General features: G+C 37.6%; 1 protein-coding gene across 3 annotated transcripts in view; it reads left to right on the top strand.

Annotated features, from left to right (window-relative positions):
- celsr3 (cadherin, EGF LAG seven-pass G-type receptor 3) overlaps positions 1-25,130 on the top strand; it is a 116,969-nt gene that overhangs the window by 74,647 nt on the left and 17,192 nt on the right. For all 3 annotated transcript variants that reach the window (XM_057829949.1, XM_057829951.1, XM_057829950.1), the window contains 17 exons: positions 3,934-4,075; positions 5,555-5,675; positions 6,651-6,834; positions 6,959-7,060; positions 7,162-7,256; positions 7,418-7,627; positions 10,380-10,575; positions 12,562-12,750; positions 12,834-13,020; positions 13,456-13,623; positions 15,918-16,044; positions 16,608-16,814; positions 18,533-18,707; positions 19,690-19,802; positions 19,930-20,009; positions 20,191-20,317; positions 20,399-20,518. In XM_057829949.1, the coding sequence (XP_057685932.1) occupies positions 3,934-4,075; positions 5,555-5,675; positions 6,651-6,834; positions 6,959-7,060; positions 7,162-7,256; positions 7,418-7,627; positions 10,380-10,575; positions 12,562-12,750; positions 12,834-13,020; positions 13,456-13,623; positions 15,918-16,044; positions 16,608-16,814; positions 18,533-18,707; positions 19,690-19,802; positions 19,930-20,009; positions 20,191-20,317; positions 20,399-20,518 (2,543 nt within the window). The remainder of the gene's footprint in view (positions 1-3,933; positions 4,076-5,554; positions 5,676-6,650; positions 6,835-6,958; positions 7,061-7,161; positions 7,257-7,417; positions 7,628-10,379; positions 10,576-12,561; positions 12,751-12,833; positions 13,021-13,455; positions 13,624-15,917; positions 16,045-16,607; positions 16,815-18,532; positions 18,708-19,689; positions 19,803-19,929; positions 20,010-20,190; positions 20,318-20,398; positions 20,519-25,130) is intronic.

The following is a 25,130-nucleotide window of genomic DNA, read 5'->3' on the forward strand; positions in this document are numbered from 1 at the left end:
GTAAAAACTTCCCGCGCATGCTCTTGTTTACTTTAAACTACAGCCTTCATTATATTTCATTGGCACAATGATCATTAAAAATTGACAATGTTGTACAATGAGTGCAGCTCAGACACAAATAAAAGTTTAATAACAGCAGAGTGGAAGGGAAAAAAAGAGAGGTAAGCACTCAATAATTCCCTTTCATTTGAGAGACTAAACACATGCAAATGACTGTATGCGATTGCTTCAAAATACAATATGCACAATTTTAAATAAGACATTCACTAATGTGACATTTTTGCTATCAGCAATATGTTGCAATAGCAGCCTGAGCTGGCGAGGTAAAATACTGATATTGCACTCACTGATAGTCGTGTATACTCTAACTAAAATGTCTCCTCACAGTTTTTAATAAAACTGCTGCCAGTCACCCACTGTTGCAGTTAATTTAGCAAAAGAAGATTAGCCAATGACGCAAGTCCCTAGATCGGCTATCTGACTGAATCATTTTATCTCGCATACTGGTTTTTACTATTAACTGTCATTTTCCCTTGGAGTGATTTGCTTATTAAACATGTACCTTGATGTACAGGTGCATCTCAATTAGAATATTGTAAAAATATTGTAAAAAAAAAAAAAAAATAATAATAATAATGATACATATACACTACCGTTCAAAGGTTTGGGGTCTAAGCGACCCCAAACTTTTGAACCGTAGTGTACATATGGGAATTTTTATTATGTACACTACGGTTCAAAAGTTTGGAGTCGCTTAGACCCCAAACTTATGAACGTTAGTGTATATACTGTATATGGCGGAAAACACTGAGGTGACTTGAAGTTCCGCTCTGAGACCCCCAATTTGGCCAAATTTCATAATTGTCTTATATGCGTGTGTGATACATCATTGGAAAGCTTAATATCTCAATTTTCTGGGGGAAGAAAAATTTGGAACAGGAGGGCATTTAAAAAAAAAAATCTTTTAAACAGCAAAACCCTATCTGTAGGTGAGAATAAGCGAGAGCATGAATAAAGACGCCATGATTTTAACGAGATATTATTGCGTACTTTCCCCTTTTCAATCCAAAAACTATTAAAAAAATTAATAATTTTGTAAAAGTGCGTTACACAAAGTGAAATATTTTTGTCTTTTATTTCTTATATTTTTGATGATTATGGCTTAAAGATAATGAAAACCTAAACTCCAGTCGACTACCTTAGAAAACTACAATGTCAGGCTTCTGAAAACTGTTCATTTTGCTACACTCAATACTTGATTGGGCTCCCTTTTCCCTGGATTACTAAATCGATGTACCTTGGCATAGAGACCTGTCAGGCTGCGCAAGTGAAATGGAAGCCTCGGTTGTTTTGGTAGTTGCCTTCTGACCATCGATATAGTCAGGGTCTGATGTCTTAAAATTTCTTCAAAACACCCCATAGATTTTTGTATTAGGTTCAGGTCAGGGGAGTTTGCTGACCAATCAAGCAGGGTAAGACTATGGTTATTAAACCATCTTTTGGTACCTTTTGCAGTGTTGGCAGATTCCAAATGCTGATTGAAAATAAAAATTCATAAATTCTTAGTAAAATTTAATAAAAATACATGAATTACTGTAAATAAATAAAATAAGAATATTTTTATAATTTTATAATTTTTAATTTAAATGATGGAGTATGTCAATAAAATATTTCAAAAATAAGAGATGCTGAAACTAAAATCCACCATGTAATCAGACTAATTTGTTAATTGAATACAAGACATTTGAGAAAAAAAACTTTGGAAACAATGTTCACAATTTTTGACAATTTACTTACATGTTATAGAGAAAACATGTAAAAGAATCATAATTTTATTTATTTTACACTGTAAATAAAATCACATACAAATCTGAGTTAAAAAACAAAACAGGTGTAATCAATTGTTGTAGTCATTAGTTTCAGCCATGAATGCGTTGTAAGACACAATGCTTTAGGTACTGATGAAGTAGTAAAATTCATATAATGGCATGCTTATTCCCGCTATTTGCAGAATTTGTGCAATGCTAGGAAAAAATAAAATAAAAATAAAAATAAAAATTCTAACTTCTCAGCCTTGCCCAAGGAGTGCGATCAAAAATATGACCAGAAATTTTCATCAAAGCAGTCATGTCGTATCAGTGTCGCAAGAGGTCTTTTTTTCCGGTGTTGAATATGCTGTGACATCAATTACATTATTTACAATTATTTCAGTTAAGTGCGATAGTTACACCTTATTACTCTGTGCCGCATTCTGTATGTCTATGTTAGGGAATTGCGATTCCCATTTTGTAGTTAGAGCAAAACTCTGAGAGGGCAGACTGCTTCAATGTTACCTCTTATAAAAGCTTTCAGGCGCTTGGCTGTCTAATTTCTGAAATCTCACCACATCCGACAGCTAGACTCTCTCCTCTCCCATGTTGACGTCTCGAGGCCCGTGTCATTAAAAGTGTGAACAAAGCCAAGGCCGTCGTCACGTTACTCTGTCAGTTTCCATGGTGAATGAATGGAGATGTATAGATGTATAGGTAGTGGATTGTGTATGTATGTGTACACATGTAAAGTATGTGTGTGAAGGAGTTCCGTATGCGTGTTTGAGAGACGTTGGCACCAAGGCACTTGCTTTAGATGGGTTGTATGTTTTCTGTTGATGGATCCTGAAATCCAAACCTTTAAGATTTTTGGTCTTATTCACACTTATTAAAAGTCAGTAGGACAGTGGGATGACAACTTTGTTAATATTCGCATTCAGTATAACGTATTCACTGGTAGCAAAAATATTCATATCTAACATTTTTTCAAAATATCCACATCTGTCTCTTGCATCGTATGCATAAATAATTGTTATGGTTTTGCAGCAAAGTGCCTGTTCTTCCATCATGTGTTTGGCCAGGAAATGTTAGGGGTATTTGTATTCTGCTGCTCATATTCCAGTGGAACGCAAAAACGATATACAGTGCTGCTCAAAAGTTTGTGAACCCCCTCAACATTTTGGAATTTTCTATTATTTCAACCTGATTTCCTAATCAATCAATTCAGTAGTTTTTTTTTTGTTTTTTTAACAGTTGTGTTGTCGAGACTAAATTAAAAAGAGTTTTCATCAACTGATGTAGGTGCAAAATTGAACTGTTTGGTCACAACCAAAACCGCCATGTCTGGCGAAAAGTCAACACTGCATACCACCAAAAGAACCTTCTCCCAACAGTGAAGCATGGAGGTGGGAATGTCAAGATCTGGGCTTGCTTTTCATCCTCAGGACCTGGACAACTCCACATAGTCCAGGGAATCATGAATTCTGAGGAATATTGTCAAATCCTAGAACATAACCTGACGCCATCTGTTTTGAAGTTAAAGCTTGGCAGAAGGTGGATCATGCAACATGATAATGATCCAAAGCATTCCAGCAATACAACCAAGGAATGGCTGAAAAAGAAGAAGATTCGTGTTCTGGACTGGCCCAGTCAAAGTCCTGACCTAAATCCCATTGAAATGCTGTGGCGGGACCTGAAGCGAGCAGTTCATGCCAGACGCCCATCAAACCTCTCTCAACTGACTGCGTTCTGCAAGGAAGAATGGGCAAAAATCCCCCAAAGTAGATGTGAGAGGCTGATTAGTCACTACAGAAACCGTTTGGTTGAGGTAATCTCTGCAAAAGGAGGCGCAATATCCTATTAACTGAAGGGGTTCACATACTTTTGCACACATGATATCTGAGTTTTTCTTAAATCAACCACTTTTGTTAAATAAAGAATGACAATATAACTATTTCTTTTGTTTCAGTCCATTATTTGGAATGTCAGTATTGTGGATTTGGGTATAACTTAACATTTAATAAGGTTATTTTAGTTTTTTTTTACAAAAAATCTGACCATCGCTGTGGGGTTCACAAACTTTCGAGCAGCACTGTATATAATAAACAAACTTTATTTCTTGCAGGTTACTATGGGAAAGGCTGCACTGATGCTTGCCATCTGAATCCTTGTGAAAATGAAGCCCAGTGCCACAGGAAGCCCAGCACATCCAATGGTTATATCTGTGACTGTGGAGACAACCACTATGGACAGTACTGTCAAAATAGGTTTGTTTCTCCATTATAATAGATCCATTCATTGGCAGCATAATGCAACTAATAATAAATAATGAAGAAATAATGCAACTTAAAAACTTGTATCAGTGTTGTTTTCGTCAATGATGACTAAAACGAAATATTTCGTCGACAAACAATTTTTTAATGATGATGACGAGACGATAACGAGCTAAAAACATTTATTGGGAGACTAAAATATAGTGGCACGAATGCCAGATTCGCCAGGGAAAGCATCTGCTTTTCCCGTCTTTCCTTGTCTGTCTTCGTCTTTCCTTCGGGTAAAATTCCACACTCTGAAACTGTCAATGATTTTTTTGATGATGATGACAATGACAATAAATTCATTCATTCATTCATTCATTCATTCGTCTGACGAGACGAGAACGAGACGAAAATGCACCATATGTTTTGTCACATGTTCGCAATGCGTGTTTGGTTGTGTCACTCATGTGATTTGATGCACCCCCCCCCCCCCCCCCTCAATTCACCTGCTTGTGTCCTCTCCAGTCTTCACATTGTCTGTTTTGAGATACACACGCTAAGATTAGACTTCTTTTCTTGGCAAGAAGAGAGAATATGCAATGTTTCTTTAGCCTTTAATGGTCTGTGCTGAGTGATCAGCACACAATAAATGTAACTCGTAGCGTTAGCATAACATTCACGTTCACGTTAGCTTCAGGCTATTGCTAACGACGAGCGCCCTCTTAAACCTTGTGCTGAGTGATCATCACACACTAAATGGAACTCGTAGCTTTAGCATACAATTTATGTTCATGTTAGCATCAGGCTATTGCTAATGGCAAGCGTCCTCGTAAACTCTCAGACAACTTTTTTTACATAGAGTCCATGGCATCCTGGTGGGTATAATTAAGTTTTTTTCATTTTACAGACGAAAACATTTTTATGAAACGTCGACTAAAACTAGACGAAATTAGTCTTGGGTTTTCGTCAACAAAAACTAGATGAAGACAAACACATTTTGAGATGACTAAAATATGACTAAGACTTATAAGTATTGTCGTCCAAAAGACTAAGATTAAGACGGAAATTAAAAGTGCTGCCATAAACAACACTGCCTTGTATGATACATTTCGATTAAAAAAAAAAGCATATGTGAAAATGGTCCAAGGTTGAACCTTTTAGGCATAATGCCAAAATGGATGTTTGGCATAAATACAAAATGACTTTCATAAATAGTACACTGAGCCCACATTGAACCATTTCTTTAGTTGATGCCATATACGGCCCAAGGGCCGGAAGCGCCCCGCCAGGGGATCTGTTGTTCTGCCTGACAGGCACGTTGTAGCTCATTCATTGAGTACATACAAAATTACATGCCTTAATTCTGACACCGGCGCAACAAGACCAGAGATTTGTGATTTGTCTCATTGAGAGTGTGCACGAATGCACTTGGCTCCCATTTGTGTCCGTAGTCTCCCCCAAGTTGACTGTCTTTATGTGCAAATTTAGGATTGACCATCAGTGTCCAAGAGGTTGGTGGGGCTCTCCCACCTGTGGACCATGTCATTGTGATGCCAATAAAGGCTTCGACCCCGACTGCAACAAGACAAGTGGACTATGTCAATGCAAGGTAGGGGACACACATCATATTTTGGAGAGCACATCGTGAATACATTAAAACAAAGTCTAAAGCAACAGTTTAAAAAAATAAAATTAGAATATTGAAGCGAACCCTATTATATAATAGTAGCTTTCAGTACAAAATTTGTTGGTGGCACACCTTAAAAAAGAGTCATGAATAAAATGCTACTGTAATTTCTGGACTTTAAAGCACACCTGATTAGAAGCGCACCAGCCAAATTTCACAACATTTTCGAAATAAATCCACATATATGCCGTACATGACTATAAGCCACAGGTGTCCATATCGTAACATTGAATATTTACATAGAGGTTGCACAGAAATATTGATTGATCATCAACATCAATTGTTTATCAACCAGATAAACACGCATCAACGTCACCAGCTCGTGTTGTCTGAATGCTTCAAAACAAACTTTAAAAAAAACAGGTCACTTAATCCACTTTACCTTGCCCTCTAAACTTGAAGTGGATGAAATCCTCTTAAAACCGGTTAACACCTAGCACTAGCCCATGTATAGCAGCTTTGTTGTAGCATACTGTGGCAATAACTTTTTCTGAGTGCCTGTTGAAAACAGCTAATAAACGCTAGCATCACGTTCTCTTGTTGTAGCTAATAGTGGATGCCCATCAATTAAAATTGTTCTTTTTTAGCAGCATATAGTATCGGATGGAGCCATATTCATCTATAAAATCCTGAGTTTTGAGTAAGTCTGACGAGCTTCTGGCAAGCTTTATCAGTGCTAGTAGTGGCTGAGAGCTATGTCGTGGCAAATCGGAAAGCCATCCTTTTAAAATATGTCTAATTATCCATTTGTGTTATTTAAAAAAAATACATTAAAAAGCTGCTTCCCTATAAAAGCTGTAGGGTTGAAATGCTGGGAAAAAAATTAGCAGCTTATAGTCCCAAAAATACGATCGATTTATCACTGATTTCACTCATGTGTATTTCGTGTGTGCTCAGGAGTTTCACTACCGTCCATGGGGCTCGGACAGCTGCCTGCCATGCGACTGCTACCCTGTCGGCTCTTTTTCGCGGACATGTGACTCCGAGACTGGCCAGTGCCCATGCCGGCCCGGGGTGATTGGTCGCCAGTGCAACACGTGCGACAACCCATTTGCTGAGGTCACAAACTCAGGGTGTGAAGGCAAGGACAGTGTTTCAGTTCTACTGGGTTTGGGATAACTGTTAAAATTCTACTTTTTAAATTGATTTTCTACATTTCTCTGCATGTGAAGCAAATCAAAGTTGCTCTTGCTATCTTTGTGCAGTCATTTATGATGGCTGCCCCAAAACCATCACTCAGGGGATCTGGTGGCCGCGGACTAAGTTCAACCTTCCTGCTGCAGTGCCTTGCCCAAAAGGTTCTGTGGGTCAGTCAGCACTCTTTCGTTCATTCATTCCATATACATTGTAAACTTTTAGAATGGAGCTTCAACAGCAACCACAACACAAATCTTTTACTTGCTTGTAGGGGCTGCCATCCGACACTGTGATGTTGAGAGAGGCTGGATGGAACCAGACCTTTACAACTGCACTTCCCCGCCATTCGTAGATCTTAATGCTGCTGTATGTTGACAAGTACCACTCACCTTATAAAGAAAGACAGTATTTGTAAAGTATTTTTAACTGGTCAAGAATACATGCAGCTATTATATATTATATAGCTGTAATATTATTATCATTTTTAAACAACAAAACATCTCGATATTTCTTTCTTTTGGACCCAGCTGGATTCACTTGAACGCAATGAGACAGAGCTGAACACAATCATGGAGAAGAAGCTCGCGCACCAGCTCCGTGATGTCACCGAAGCGACCGGCCGCCTCTATGGTAATGATTTGCTCATTGCTGAGCGATTGCTGTCACGCCTTCTCACCTTTGAGACCCTTCAGAGTGGCTTTGGACTCACCGCCACTCAGGACGCACACTTTAATGAGGTAAGAGATTTCAAGCTATTGTCAATTTTTAAGGGGGAGAAAAGTCCAAATTCACTCCAGGACTTTTGGCAGTTTCCAGCAAGTTTCAGTGTATGATAATTTTGAATATGAGAATACAGTGGCGTAAATGTCAATATTATGCTTTGACAGACTGAAGACTCTGATGCACCGGAGTTGTTTCTTAAAGTTAATGACAATCGACAGACATTAAGGTTTGATCTTGCCAGAGGTGCCTGGAAGCCGAAACGTCAAAGCGCCGCATGCGTCAATCATCGTTTAACTTGTTAAACAGTTGCTGTGGCAACTAATAAGTGTGCAGCTTAAGCATATTTGAGTGGACTCACTCAATAAAGCACTTAATAAAGACAGGCATTTGTCTACTTTATTGTTTGAAAATAATTCGCTGGGACAGTAACATGTTAAAACTTATCATAATTATTACATTTGAAGTGCTTAAAATATATACCGAACATAAAAGTTTGTTTTTAATTATTTTAATTGATTTATTTCTTTAATTAAACATCTCATATGTATCTCTTTCCAATATTAAATCTGAATAAATACACTGAACACACACACACAAAAAAGTTTTTGGGCAGTCGGGGGCGCTACTTCGCGGTTTTTCACACGGGTTCTGGTTTCCATTAACCGCGAAAAACGAGGGATCACTGTAATTAAATATGTCACATTTTTCTCTACAGAACATTGATCACTGTGAATTTATATCCACCATATTACATACTCACTGCTTAGAATCCTATCCAAAAATTCAATCTATGAAGTGTTATGTCACTCTGTATCTGTCTCAAATAGTCTCTTTTTTTAGGGGGAATGTGTGAATGTGTTATGAATTTCTGCACTGCCACAATGCCAGTTAAGCCTACTGGTACTGTGAACCATGGCAACTGTATCCTGATCTGATTGTATCATATGAGCTACAGTAAAGTAGATTGAAGCCAAAACCTCTAATCCATGCAAATGCAATCAATTGTGTGAAATTTAGCTACACCAAAGGATTACTGTCACGCTACTGATAATTTTGTCTTTACATCATTGCACAAAACCTATATTGCGTATTATCACTAAACATGCAAGACTGCTTAGCCTTGATGCATGGCCATGGAAGCTCAAAACTAGCAGGCGATGTTGCTATGGTAATGTAGTAGCTGTACCGCATCTGTAATACCAAATGTCATCCCGCCATATTATTAAGTCTGGGAACATATAAACACAAACAGGCATTCCAGTCATGCAATCGTTCTGTGATTATTTAGCTTCCTTCAATTTTTCTGAATGTGTGTGTTGGATAGAACTTGATGCGAGTCATGCAGGGCCGAAATAATTTTATGTTGAAGTTTTTTATTTGCTCCTTGGAAGATTTTGCCAAGGCAGATTTTTTAGTTGTCCTCTTCCACTTGCAACTGTGACTACACCTTGTGCTGTTAAAAGGGGTTCAATCATTGTTAGATCTCTCAGGATGGGTTGCTATAGAAACTGACATGCTTGGGGAAGTAAAATATTATTATTGTTATTCTCTTTTAATTACATAATTTTATGTTGATGCTGGCCTTTTAAAGGCTCTACAACCAGCAAGACCACATTTTAGAAACATGATTTTTTTTTCTTTTATTTAAAAAATAAAAGCTGTTAATATGCTTTAATAGACACTTGTGGGACATACTTGATATTGTGTAACTCTGGCAAATGAAATTAAACTAAGAAAGAAGCATACCAATGTAATGATGAAAGATTTCATTGTCGGTGTTGGCATTTGGGGGGGGTTTGGGCAAAATACTCCATGTGGGTTTCAATGCCTTGTGTGATCAATAGACGTTTACAGTTGTCATGGCAACTCGGTAAGCTCTTGAAAGAAATACGACAGTGAGTGAAATGAACTGCCACCCTGTCAGACCTTCATCTGAGATAATACGTGCTATAAACAATTATTTAGAAATGTGACTCTTCAATAGTCTGTATAGTTAAGTTAATATTTATTTCTTTAATCACTGGGCTTCATCTCAAAACTTGACCATGCAGTATTCACATTTTGTCAATGCATTAAAAAAAAAGTACTGTAATTCACTTGGGCCTAATTTTTGTCTAAATCATTAATAATACATGATAAATTCTGGATTATGTGGGGAATTGTTTTATTACCCTTTTATCCAAATGACTCCCAGAAAATGGATTTTTTTGTGTCCAGAGATTTTTTTCTCATCTGTTTACACACTGTTAGTTTTCCATTTCATTACACCGTTTACTACTAGTCCCTGCTTTTGCAAATTTATTCAGCCAAGCTTTTTCTTTCTTTTCCAGTTCATTGCTTTCCTCCTCCACTACACTCTGTGCTCTGTTACTGTCTTCTCCCTTGAGGATCAATGCTCCAATACTTTATTAGATCTAGAGCAGTAACATGACTCTTCCCCCACAGCCCCCATGCTCTCTGATCATGTATGATCTACAAATAGAATGGCAATAAGAAATAATGCTCTCTCATAATGCTCTTTCAAACACTATTTTTCTTGCACTCTGCGATTATTTACATGTTCATTTTTTTGTACTATTTCTGAGACTTCAAGTGAGATAACTAAAATGATGTAAAAATAAGGGGTCAAAGTCTCCTATCTGAAAAGAATGATTGCCAAGATCAGGCACGATGTGGAATAATTTGGGGACCTCTAGCTTAGATGATTATATGATATGACTGTCTATAAAGAAACAAACCGAAATATACTTTTTCAATTTCTACCAGAACATCCTACGTGGCTGTAGTGTGCTGCTGGGTCCTGGAACGGAGGGGCTTTGGCGTGCCCTTGCCCAGGGTCAGAACCATGTTCCCAGTGGTCCGGCTGAATTGTCCGAGTTGCTGGGGCAGTACACGCAGAATCTGGCCCAGAATATGAAGCTCACCTACCTCAACCCTGTAGCACTGGTGGCTCCCAATATTGGTGAGTTGTAGGTCACAAACATACAGACATTGGTCAGCTAACCATCAGTCAAACACGCTAATATTTAGTACAACCTCACTGGGATTTAAATCTTTACAGAGGATCTTCTCTGAAATGGGTTAGAATGAATGATTTTACAGCAAGAAACAAATTATGAGAGCTGGCAGAGGTAGATGTCACACTTTAACAAACACGCACAAACACATGCGTGCACACATTCATATCCAGGAACCAGGATCGGGTGCTTCCATATCATGTGCAACACCTGAGGCCCTTTTAGCATTGGTTTGCAAATAGACTTAAAGCAGCCAAATGCACACTTTCACTATACTTGTCAGACAAATTGATGGAAGCTTAAGTATGAAATTATTGCACTTTTTGACTCAACAACTCATAGGAAAGTGTACTTTGCTCTAAATGGAAAATACAGTATATTACATTCACAACGAGCCAAAGCATAGCACTTGCAGCATTGACGATTCATATAAACTAGGGTGACCAAACGTCCTCTTTTGCCCGCCATCTACTGGGTTGACGATTTGGCCACAATGCCTGTTTTTTTTTTTTTAATGATAAATACGTATATAATGGCAACTGTTGACTTCTGTCGGAGCTTTGACTGTAAAATCCCATTTGGTGTCGCATCGGCGCGCTGCCGAGGATTGTAAACTTTCATAGCAAAGTTTGATTTTTGCCTCAGCTAGCTATCAGTAAGCTAAACAGTGCTAGGCATTATGGGAAACGTAGTTTTGAACTGCTACGTTTGGAAACATGCTGATTGAATAGTTTGTCAGTTTATTTCGGTTTTTGTTTGTGTGCAATCTAGAACATTGAATGAGAACATCAATTGAATGGGAATAACAATTTGTCAAGGACAATTGTCGTGATAGTAATTTATAAAAATGTTTTGTTGGCACATAGTCTACTGTGTGTATGTGTATTGACTAGACTACATTTCTATGGGTCTGCAATACATATATATATATATATATATATATATATATTTTTTTTTTTAAGTCATTATTTTTTTCAAACTGCATTTTTCCATCCAGAGTGAGGGGGCACACTTTAAATATATTAAAGTGATATAAGCATCTTTGGGTGAACTTCGAGTAAAATTCAAGTATCTTGAGGCCGGGCTGAGTGTCCTCTTTTTTAGAAATCAAAATATGGTCACCCTAATATAAACAATTAGTGCAAAGCTATGAACACATCGATTTAAACTTTTGGGATAAGAATGAAATAATCTCTCATTTTTTTATTTCTGTCTGTCTTTTACTTGACCTATTTTCCTACATTTTCATCCTTTTTGAAAAAGACTTAATTAACCCTTGTAAGGTGTTTGGCTCTATTTTTCTAATACTGAAGAAAGGTCCCACAGACCCGAACACCATACAAGTGTAGCCTGTAAGAAAGCATAAAATTATAGGGGCATGAGCAGATAATGTAAAGTTGGCTTGGGAGATCATAGATCTATGCTGTGAAATCTGTACATGGACACCACCTTTCCCCCAGATTGTTTGTCCGTGTCTGAAGCAACTGATGGTTTGTAGTACAACAAGAAAGAGTGTGCCCCAGCTTACTAACAGGCTGAAGACTGTGCTCGCATGTCCTCGTCTAGCTAACCCGGATTCTACAGGCATAATAAGTACTCAATTCATTAATCAGCCCTGATACATGGAAACCATGCAGGAAAAGATTTAAAGACTCAACCGCAAAACTACAACGAAGACAAGTGAATCACTTCCCAGTAAGCTGTCCAGTTTTACATTTTTCACATGGAAAAAATGTTTCCAACCAAAGTAAATCTTTTAAAATTTATGCACAGTGAAATCATGGACTGTATTTTTTTAAGCTGTCTAAATTTTTGACACTAATTACTCTCATAGTCTTTATCACAAATGTGAAAGGGTTCACTGTGGGCCATCTTCCCTGTAGTCTGACTGGCTTGTAACTGTTGGGGTCTTTGTTGTCTTTGCATTTAAGTCATGAATCTAGATCGAGTGGAGAACCATACTCACGTACGGCGACGTTTCCCGCGTTACCATACCACGCTGTTTCGTAGTCAGGCAGTTTGGGATCCCTACACCCATGTGATATTACCCCCTGCCGCCCTTGTGCCACAACGACAACAGCAACACAACTGGAAGGAAAAGGACCGCACAGAGAAAGAACGTGAGAATAAATACACAGATATTACAGTATAAAAATGTGAGTTACTGATGAAGAGAAAGTACTAATGCAGGGTGCTCTCTCAGACATACTTCTTCCTAGCATTGTTCAAGAACCAGTCAGTTTCTCGGCCAACCAGACAGGAGAGCACACTGCGGCCCGGCGAGCAATTGCAGCACCTGAAACCCCTATCACCATTGTCATTTTGCTCATTTACCGCAGTTTGGGAGGAGCTCTCCCTCCCAAATATCACACGGACAGAAGAGGAGTGAGGTGAGAATTGACAAGTTTCTCTAGAAATGTTTTATGTTCTCTTAGGTTCTGTCTAATGAACCAGCCTGCTCTCTGTCTCAAATGCTCACTGAGTAAACTTCATTACCCCACAAGGTCTTGGGATCCCAATCGTTGAATGTAATGATAATCATAGTCTAGACATCAACAGTGAGTTTCACGCTCATAGTATTTAAACAGTATGAATGGTCTGAACCTCAAGAAGGGACTACGGGCAGCAGAGCATGTATCATTACAGAAAGAGATTAGGTTGATGTATTTCAGAAAAAAACTTTGGTTGTTCAGGCCTTTCCATGGGATTGTAACCAGGGTGGGTTGTTATCAGACAATTAGATTTAGCTTCTATATATGCTAAAATTAAATAAAACGTGCTTATTGCGGGAAGCTAGTAGCACACACTCTCTTCCCCGTTTTCAGACTTCCCAGGCACCCGGTCATGAACTCTCCAGTGGTTACCATTTCTGTCTACAACAATCAAACCTTTGTTGGTGGACATTTGGACCAGCCCATTCTACTTGAGTTTAAGCTACTGGAAACAGCCAATCGTAGCAAGCCACTGTGTGTACAATGGAACCACAGCAGCCAGTGAGTAAACAAATACAGAATGTGTTTTGTGTAATTCAGGGAAATGATAGGGCGTTATTTTTCTATGCCATCCATCAAGACAAGTGCGAGTGTAAAAATCTACTCAGAGTAAAAACTAGCTAATTGAAAATCATAAGCGGATTTTAAAGGGGGGCCAGCCCCCCCTGGTGGCCGAAAAGTGTCGTTGCATGTAATTGGCTTTCCTATATATATATATAAGTTGTAAAGCAATAAAACTGCAACAAAAATGAATGAAATGAACAAAAAACATATTTTTATAATGGGTCGAAATTAGTTGTAGTCATAGTCAGTCATTTGCTTTGCATATACAGTAATTAAAACATATATATATATATATATATATAAAAACTGAAATTAGTTATAGTCATAGTCAGTCATTTGCTTTGCATATACAGTAATTAAAAAAAAAAAAAATATATATATATATATATATATATATACTGTATATATTAGGGCTGTCAAAATGATCGCGTTAACAGGCGGTAATTTTTTAAATTAATCCCGTTAAAATATTTGACGCAGTTAACGCACAAATGCCCGGCTCAAACAGATTAAAATGACAGCACAATGAAATGTGTACTTGTGTTTTGGCGCCCTCTGCTGGCGCTTGGGTGCGACTGATTTTATAGGCTTCAGCACCCATGAGCATTGTGTGAGTAATTATTGACATCAACAATGGCGGGCTACTAGTTTATTTTTTGATTGAAAATTTTACAAATTTTATTAAAACGAAAACATGAAGAGGAGTTTTGATATAAAATTTCTATAACTTGTACTAACATTTATCTTGTAAGAACTACAAGTCTTTCTATCCATGGATCGCTTTAACAGAATGTTAATAATGGTAATGCCATCCTGTTGATTTATTGTTATAATAAAGAAATACAGTACTTATGTACCGTATGTTGAATGGATATATCCATCTTGTGTCTTATCTTTCCATTTCAACAATAAATTAGAGAAAATGAGATGGTTTGAATTGCGATTAATTGTGATTAATTATGATTAATTAATTTTTAAGCTGTAATTAACTCGATAAAAATTTTAATCGTTTGACACCCCTAATGTATATATCTATATATATCTATCTATCTATCTATATATATATATATATATATATGTATTACAGAAAAAATATTTTTAAAAAGGATTTTTTTTCTTTGATTTAATTTTTTTTAATATTGAAGACACTTTTTGGGGGATTGAACGAGTTAGACACAAATGTCCTAATCATAATATGGCCCAAACACAAAAAGGATTGCTTTATTAAAAGAAAACTTTTTCAATTAAAAATTAAGTATTCAAATGCAAATTTTTCAATCTCAAATATTTTTTCGCATTCAAAAACTTTTTTTCTATGATTGAAAATTTCCTTTTTTTTATCGAAGTGATTTTTCTTTTTGAAAATCTATATTTTTTTAAACAACTTATTTTTTGATTGAATAATACAGAAAAATCTCCTAGCCAAAATGTGACCCAAACACAAAACAACATTACTTCAATCAAAAAGTTGCTTTAATAAAAAAATAAATAAATAAATAATAAAAATAAAAATTAATCATAGAAAAATAGATTTCACATGCATTTCTGATGGAAGTGACTTTTTTGGTTGAAAATATATATTTTAATTGAAGAAACTTTTTTTTTTTTAATGAAGCAACTTTTTATTTGATTGAACAATAAAGACACAAATCTACCTCCATATGGCTCCGCCCAGGGGATAAAGTTTTTGACGGGGGTAACTACATTGGCACGACACCGGCGGGCGTACCGAATTCAATGGATGACGATCTTGGCGAAAAGTATTGCCTAAGCACCCTGATTTAGAATCCCCCTCAAGAATGATGGGAAACAAAAAATGCTAATCGTCAACTTATTATTATAAATATTCTTGTAAGTTAATTTTATTGCTGACGCTTCATTTTGGGGTCATCAACATGTTGTGCCCCCCTGCCCCATAAGTCAAACTCTGCCTATGTTGAAAATGTACTCAAAGTAAAAGCTACTTTGTTACTTTTTTCTGTATCCGTGTGTGTTGGGGTACATGGCCCGTAGGCCATACATACCACCTCTGTGTAACAGGGAAAGGAGCTACAGTTGGTTTCTAATATGGATATTAAGAAAGGATTCTATACTTCATTTCAATACTATTTATCCATGTTGCCTAGACAAGCTATAAAGATCAAGATTAATCATGTCAAATTTAACTTCAGTATTGATCAGGGTACAAATATGATTCATATAATGATGTATCTCTTTATGTGGGCCAACAGATGTGAGATTGGTGGCTGTTGGACAGTGAGGGACTGTATAGTGGTTTACAGGAACACCTCACATGTCCGCTGTCAGTGTCAAAGGCTGGGCACCTTCGGAGTGCTGATGGACAGTTCGCAAAGAGAGGTTTGTGATACGTAGACAACTGTTTGCCTCAATCAGTTACTGGTACTGAGAAGGCAATAAGTGTAGAAGCATCACTAAAATGGCTGTCTGACATCTCATCCTTGTGAACATTTATAAACTGAAGCAAATATAAAGAGAATGCAGCTTAAAATTTGCATGGTCATTGATAGGGGTTTTTGTATCCAGTTTACCAATCAAGATCTTATTTAGAATATTTTTGTTGTTCGTGTGTACCAGTATCAGTAGTTCTAACATCTAATTCTTAGATGTTAGCTGGGTAATTTCTAATTTGTATGAGTGTCTTCGTGCCAAATGCTTAACTCTGTAATTTGCCACCTTTCCCACCCAATAACTAACTTTGTACCCTTTATTTCATTTACTTGTTTCTAAATAATAATAATTATTATATTAGTACGTGAAATGATGCCAAGAGAGCTGTGTTACCTTTCTATGTCTATTTTTTGTGACCAAAATGTTTAGATTTGAGATGTTCTGAAATCTAACATTTCAGTGAAAGCTACTGTCAGAACCAATTTGACCTTTTTCACTCCTTTCACAAGCAGCAGTTGGAGGGTGATCTGGAGACCCTCGCCCTGATCACATATTCCTCACTGGTGCTATCCATGCTGGCTCTGCTCCTTACTGTCCTGGTCCTGTCTTGCCTCCGAGGCCTCAAGTCCAACACCAGGAGCATCCATTCCAACACAGCGGCAGCCATGTTTTTGTCTGCGCTTGTATTTCTGTTGGGTGTGAATCAGACTGAACAACAGGTAAGCCAGCATGAGTTTGTGTGTGTTCCTGTAACATGTAGTCCCACTGTAACTGATGCTTACTGTCAGTAAATTTGAAATATGTACAGATATTTCAGTCTGTGTCTTTTATAAATGTTGGCATCAATCCTAAATTGACTTGCCAGATGGTTTGTTCCCAAACCAAACTGTAAAGGTGGCTAAGAGAAAACACTCTGGGAAGGCATGTGTCTGTCAAATAATGTGCAATAACAAGTGGCCAAATCAGTCCTCAAAAACATACATTTAGTATGATAAACAAGTACTAGCATGATAATTGATGCTTGTTTTTTCCCCAATTTGTACCCTTGCAAAAAAACATTGTGATATCAAAGCAGGCCTCAAACCTGTGGCTCTGGAACATTTGTTTGTTTTTGTTGTTTGATGTTGAATTGTTGTTTGATGTCGAATTCCTCCTTTTTTAAAATCCAATACAATTAGTAGCGGACTGTCCTTCCAGCCTTCCTCGTGGCTACGTCCATTCTCTTATATTATTTAAACTACGTACTTTGTGTGTTTGTGTGTGTATCTGTATGTGCTGAGCTATATCGTCCACATATGTGCTCAGTCAGCATGAAATCTCATTAATTAAAGTGCATCCTCACACAGTTGGGTGTACATTGGGACTTGTTACCTCCAGCTGAGCTACTATATGTGCTGTCTCAATTAATGTACATTGTCCATCGTGCTTAGCAGAGCATGTATGTGCTGATTTTCATTTTGCTATTTCTCTTATTCCTACTGTTAAGTGTAGGCCTACTTTTGTGTGTGGGTGTGTATGTGTATATATTAAATCTGGGTGCACCACTTTAAACATATGCATTCCAGGTGGGAAATATTTATGTTGATGGTAATTACATAACAGTGTTTTCGATTACATAAAAATAATATTGAATATCACATTCTATTTAAATTTTATGGTGGACAAATATGGTGTTATGCTTTACTTGGATCAAATATATGCTTTTTAATTTGATGCTTCTCTTTGCTATGAAGCCATCCCTGTGAATAGCATCCCTTCTAGGTGAATAAACAAAAAACATTTTGAGATTAGTCACTTCTGTTCAGATTAAAAAATACTAGCTTCTTTAGTGTTAACAGTGGTTTATCCATATAATGAGCCTGAGCCAAATATTTTAGGAATAATTCCAACATTAGATTAAATACCGGCTCATCTCCTTTTTATTCAACAGGCAGTAAAAAAGTTAATTTTACAAATGTAGTTCTACAAAAAAGAAAAAAAAAATGTTGCAAATTGATAATGATGGAAGAATACACCACAATAAGGAAATTGCTCTCAAAGAAGAAATCTGGACCATTAAAAACTATGAGATATCCCTTAAGTACTTGTATCATTACAGTATATAATATCATACCGTAACAGCACTTTTGTATAAATTAATTCAATTTCTGCCGGTCTCGTATGCATTGGAAAATCAGTAAGCTTAACAATCTGTGGTTAGTGATACTGGCATTAAAATGATGCCTGTCACCTTAATCATACTTTTTTTTTCTAGTTAAGTGTTGCTGGTCACTTTCCAGGATGTGCCCGGCACTCAATCTATTGGGAACATTATGCATACGTCTTTTCATCTATCTCTTTCCTCTTATCTGCTTCCTCTTTGCCTTCTCAACTTTGAGCCATCTGCCTCGCCTTGCATCTGAGTCACTCGCCTCCTCCTCTCACCGTTCTCTTGTAGTTCCTGTGCACGGTGGTGGCCATTCTGTTGCATTATTTCTTCATGTCCACCTTTGCCTGGATGTTTGTGGAGGGCCTTCACATCTACCGCATGCAGACTGAGCAACGCAACATCAACTTCGGTGCCATGAGGTTCTACTACGCCATCGGCTGGGGCGTGCCTGCCATTATTACTGGTAAAATAACTGGTCATTTCATTCTAATATGAATAGAAATGGGCACTTTAGGAATTTGATTCAGGGAAAACAAAAGTTTTACGTAAGAAAACAGTTTTGCTATATGTTCTGGTGATATGAGGCATTGCTCATTTTGCAGTAACCACTGTACCCACATGCAGGCATTTAAATTGTGAGCTTACAACATTCAGATATCAGTGCCATCGCATTGCCAATATTCTCCACTCCCTACAGCAGCTGCCTGTGCTGATAAGGTGTACTATTTGGAAAAAAGTGTTTCAGGAATATTTTCAGCTCAGCGGTACTATGGTGAAACATGAAATGAACACTGGCTCATACGGAAGATTTTTTTTTCCCTTGACACACCCTGTTTGCAATACCATAATTCGTAGTTTCCATTCATTCCCGCCAGTGACACAGAAATGCAGGTTCAAATACAAATGAGTACACCCATTTAAAAAATGATCAATTTCTCAATGAAAAACAGGAACAATTTTAAGGGAAAAAATACAGATGTGGACCAAATAAATTGAAACAAAAATGTCAACTTTTTTGGGGTGCAATTTTCTATCATCAAGGTATGGATCTAAATATCTCCACATTTCTACATAACCATTGTTTTGAGTTGTGCAAAATTCAGTTCACATCTGACTGTTCTCAGAAAATCAACATATGCTGGTTTTAATGCCACTTGTGTTCATTAGTCCACCAGCACTCATCCTCTTCAGGACTAATTTAATTACCTTTATTTAATGAATTATGCATGCGAAACTTAATGAAATGTGAAATTGTGTGCCCCACTCATGAGAAAATGATGGCAACACTACTTACTTTTTTTCCCCTAGTGAGGTCCCCTTTACCGTTTACCTCACTACGATAAATGTAAAACATTTCATATGGCTCTAGTATTGTATCTTATATTGAATCTGTTATAAACCAAAAGATACATGACCGTGGCTACCTGTGTGTTTCTTTGTTAAAGGTCTGGCTGTAGGCCTAGATCCAGAGGGTTATGGAAACCCAGACTTCTGTTGGATCTCCATCTACGACAAGCTCATCTGGAGCTTTGCCGGTCCAATCGGCATCGTCATACTGGTAACGTTCCAATTTTCATTCATCCATTTTGCATATTTTTCCCCCAGAAACTATCACTCAAACATTGTAAAGAATGTAATGTCTTCTTTTTCTGGCTATGACTACATGTGATTTGCTGTCTGTTCAGATGAATGGAGGAATTTTCATGATTGTAGCCAAGATGTCTTGTAACACCTCTCAGAAGGAGACCAAGAAGCTTCCAGTCATGTGAGTACCACACCTTAAATATGGAGGGGACTTTTCATTTTTTAATTACAAACTTAAATGTCTGGCGGAATCATCAGAACATACATTTCGAAGAAGACCGCCCAGACACTAAAATACGTTTGTTGTATTCCTCCACCGCAGTGTATCCCTTTTTCTTACCCAAACCCATTTTCCTTTGCAGTGCAACCATCCGCAATGCCTTCCTGCTGTTGATGGTGGCCACCTCCACTTGGCTGTGCGGTTTGATGGCCGTGAATAACAGCATTCTGGCATTCTACTATATATTTGACGTCCTGTGCCTCGTCCAGGTTTGCATTTTCTTCATCTTCAACACACTAGGCTCTCATGTGACATACCTGACAGTTGCTAAGACTGGTTCTGTCTTGTAGGGTCTGTCAGTCTCCCTGGTCTTCACTGTGTTCAACTCTGAGGTGAAGGAGGCTTGGAGAGTTGCCTGTTTGGGTAAAAAGATTCCTGGAGAGGAGCCGCCAAGACCAACACAGAATTCTGTGAGTTAGGCTAGGTTCATACTGTAGGTCTTAACGCACGAATCCGACTTTTTTGTGTTTTTCCGACTTGAGTGAGGCATCAATTTGAAAGTCTGAACGGGACAAGTCGCATAGATGTGGACCATTTCAAATCTGATCTAGGTCACTTTCATATGTGGTTTAAATCCGATCTGGACCACATTTTTCCAGAATGTGGCGGTGGTCTGAAATGTCAAGTCTCCCAAATCGGAATTCATGCAGCAATTATGTCAGCAAAGAGTGAGAGCACGTAAGAGGCAAGCTATGTAGCTGTTCATTAGCGTTAGCGCCTAGTTTGAACTCGGCTTTTACTACGCAGGAGACGGGCTTGACCACAGTCATAAAAAATACAATGAAGAAATGGATAAGCCTGATAATGCTTGGTTTCTTACTGTGCGCCAAATGAGCAATATTTCAGTATTGCTTAGATGTGGAGTCGGGACAAAGTGACGCACACACATAAGCCGTATGTGTGTGCGACCTGCACGCACGGTGCGTAGTTATTTGTTTTTATGCTTCTGCGTATGTGGGTCAGTTTGCTCAGCGCATGTCGGACTGCGAATTCGTGCGCATGTGTATAATTGAATGGGATCAATGGACAAAGGCAGTCTGAACGGGCACGCCAAAATAACAGATATGACCAAAAAAAAAATCATAATTGTGGATTAAGACCTGCAGTATGAAGCTAGCCTTAGACACACAATGGGTTAAGTTTGCTAGCATTTCATTGTAGCAACGTGTGTTAGGCTGGTCAAACATTTCCAAGGACACGTCAACCTTTTATATCCCGTATGGTGGGATTAATAATTGAAGATTATGCCACGTTTTCCTTCAGTGAGTGTATTTTAAAGTTCTCAACTCTCACACACTTCAGGCCATTCTCACGCTCTACCTTACCTTTCTCACACAAAAAATATAATTCATCCATTGTTATATTGAAAAAAAAAAAAAAGATTGATCTTTAAACCATTCTATTTACAGCCGTCAAGTTCATCAAAACAGCACGCTCTTTAGTTCTAGGGCAAGGGCAATGGCAACCACACATAGAGACATACCTTGTTTAATAGGGCTGCCTAATGAAACCAACGTACCAGACAGCCGCCATCTTGGATGGGACGCCCAACTGATTCGAGTGCATTTATTTATGCTATAGGTATAACTGCAGTTCCTGTATCTTCACCTGAATTTTACACAGATTGCTACAAATGTAGGGATTATTAGGCTTGTTAAAATTTAGGACACTGTCACAAATTAAAACCTAATATGGTCACCCTAACATAAGTGGGAGTGTGCATGTTGTAATTATGCCAGTTCCTGCCATGCAGTCGATGGAAACTGTTGATAGCTGTTCATAAAAGGACAAAGCATTAAGATGTACTATTATTGAATGTATCAATGATAGCAGAGCATGGCAGCCGCAAACAATTACAGATTACCCCCAGGCTTCAATAAAGGGAAGTTTTATGAATACTGGAGAAATTACATGGAAATGTAATAAGAAAATATGAACTAAGAGAAAGAAGGGCTAGTTGTTAAAAAGGCAGAGAAAGATTATTGCTCTGGAAATAAGGGCAGATGATCTGCACGAAGACCATGACCATATTTAAAAGTGTTCTATGAGTTTAACTGAATAACAAGGAAATATACATCACTATGGAGGGAATATAATGATGACTTTGGACAAAAATACCACAAGATCCATAGGTTTCGTATGATTCTGCCAGGCGCAGTTTTGGCATTTAAACATTTGGATATTTCTGAAGTTCATGTGAAAAACTAATTGGAAAATACAGTCACATAAAGAACGTGAAAATCAGTACAGTGAACAAACAGATAAGGTAATATGGCACTTTTTTCAAAGGAATCAGACAATGGAATTTTTACTGTGGAAACTTTAAGGTTGGCTATAATCGACATCACATCCTCACAGATTGTCTGTGTAGAAAAGTGGCCCGATAACTAGAAAGCATCAAGCATTTCAAAATTTGTAATGTAAGATTATGAACTCCGTAAAAAGGTTGAGTCCTGCAACGGTAGGATCAACAAATGTGTCAGTGAAAGTGAAGTGGTTCAATCAGATGTTCCTTACTATTGAATAAAGCTTCCCTAAAGAAAGCCAGGGCTGTGCTAAATTTAGAGAAAGATACAGACACAGTGTTGAAACAATGATTAGCTCTTGAGGTTACATCATCAAGACACTACTGTATAAATATATGAAAATCTAAGAGCCTGCAGTAGCTAAAGACAAAACACAAGGCCCAGATCGCTGAGCTCTGGGCTCAATTAGCGAAAAAGGAAGAAGAATTCCAGGCGTCTCTAGCCAGAATTGAAGAGGAATCAGCCAAAAGAATATGGCTTAGAAATAGATCAAGTACATGAATGCTCAGATAGCGGAACTCCAAAATGAATGAGAGATGGAGCAACAGTCCAGGGCCAAAGCTCAGAAACGCAGTTGGGACCTTGGAGAAAACCTGACGCTCTCAAGACTGAGCTGGAGGACATGCTCGACTCCACTCCTGCACAACATGAACTCAGGACTAAGCGTGAGAATGAAATGGAGCACCTAAAAAGGGCCCTTGAAGATGAAGCCGGAATGGACGTAGAGCAGATTGCTGACACGAGAAAGAAACATGTTCAAGCCTTTGATGAATTAAATGTGCAGCTGGAGGAGGCAAAGCAGAATAAAGTGTCCATAGTGAAGGCGACCTAAGATCACTCTACACTCCAGTCTTAGTTGCAGGATTTCAAGGAAGTACCTCAAGAAGAAACATGGCAGAAACTGTCAACGGGAACAGTGAAGGATGAGTAGAATAATTTAAAGAAAGGAGAAAAAGCTAAAAGAAACGTGGGGAAAGCAGTTTCAAATATCACATGCTATGCTTTCATAATTCAAAAAAGAAACTTAAACAGGATTCCACTTGTTTGGAAAGTGCTGAAGAAGGAGAGGGGCTACAAAGAAATCTTGAGGCAACATGCTAGCGTATGGAAGAGAAATGCTCCACTTGTGACAAAATTGGAAAAAAATAAAAACACATCCCCATCAAGATCAGAATGACATGCGGGCAGTGTTGTTAATAACAGCGTTACTAACGGCATTATTTTTTGTAGTAGTAAGTAATCTAATTCATTACTTTTCTCATCTTGGCAACGCCGTTACCGTTACTGAGGCGGGAAAGGCGTGCGTTACTATGTTGGTTGAATGACGCGAGAAAAGTCTGAGAGAGACAGACTCACGGAGACGAGAGAGCAGAGCAGGAGTGGGGAGGAGGCGAGGGAGTTGTGACGGCGTTGCAAACGCGATGCTCGGTGGCTCCAATAATACCTGACTGTAGCCGATAGCCTACAAACTACGGCCACATGATGCTACGGTAGATATCACATAATATAGATATAGAAGCAAATGACTGACACGGTGGCATTAGCAACATGTATAAAGAACTAGATGCGTTCGTAATCAGCCACCATCTTAAAGCAGTAGACCTCTCAGAAAGGCTCTGTTGTATAGAAACTTCCTGGCGAACCTGTGTTTTTTTTTTTTTTTTTTTTTTTTTTTTTTTTTTTTTTTTAAATCTAAAATGCTCCTAAATCGGCAAAAACTTGACTTAAATCTATCTTTAAATGATGAAACAGTTTTAAAACTTGCACATGTCGAAAGTAGACAGAAGGGAACTAATGCAATAACGGGAGCAATTTTAATAACTTTAACAGTTGATTCACAACATTAAATGACTTCCACACATGGCAAAGGTTACTATCTAGTTATCGCAATATCAGCAATACCCCTGTGTTTAGAGTAAAGAATTGGGCTAGGGCCAATTGTCCCAAAAACCCTTTAAACTTCACATTGTGTGATGCTTTTTGAGAAAAAAAAAAAAAAATGAAAATTATCACCAGTTACTTTGCCAAGTAACTAATTCCAAACACATTCAGGTAACTGAGTTACTAACGCGATTACTTTTTGGGAGAAGTAATTTGTAACTGTAATTAATTACTTTTTTAAAGTAAGATTAACAACACTGCATGTGAGTAAATTTTGCTGCTTCTCAGGTTGTTGAAAAGGAAACATTTTCCTACTGTTTGTAAAATAAGTTGTCATACAGAATGTTCTATTTTAATAATCATCAACATTAGATATTAACATTAATTTCCAAATACTTTAATTTTATTTTTTTAAAAATAGTGGAGATTTGTTATCTGTCAATTGTGATCTTAACATCCTGTGATAGCCTGTGCCCTTTATTATTTATTCTGCATGGAAGTTGTTGCCATTCAGGTACTTGGAGCTGTTAAGAGTGATTAATAAATGGACAACTTGAACTCGTTCTTTTATTCAAATCTATCACACATACATGTATACACAACCAAATGTAGATGACAGTATTATCAAAGGTTTGCGGAGAAAATTGTTTATGTATCTGACCCACCTTTAAATTAAAATATAATATTCTATTATAAATTTAAGCATAACCCGTAAAATTAAATGACATTTACAGTATATTGTGTTTGTAGTTAGTATTGGTATGGAAGTGCACTTCACAAAGGGGGATTCCAACATTTTGGTTGCCTCATTTATCTTCGTAGGTGGGTCAAAATA

Source organism: Corythoichthys intestinalis, chromosome 2 (genome assembly GCF_030265065.1).
Source record: "Corythoichthys intestinalis isolate RoL2023-P3 chromosome 2, ASM3026506v1, whole genome shotgun sequence".
In the NCBI taxonomy this organism is placed as follows: Eukaryota; Metazoa; Chordata; class Actinopteri; order Syngnathiformes; family Syngnathidae; genus Corythoichthys; species Corythoichthys intestinalis.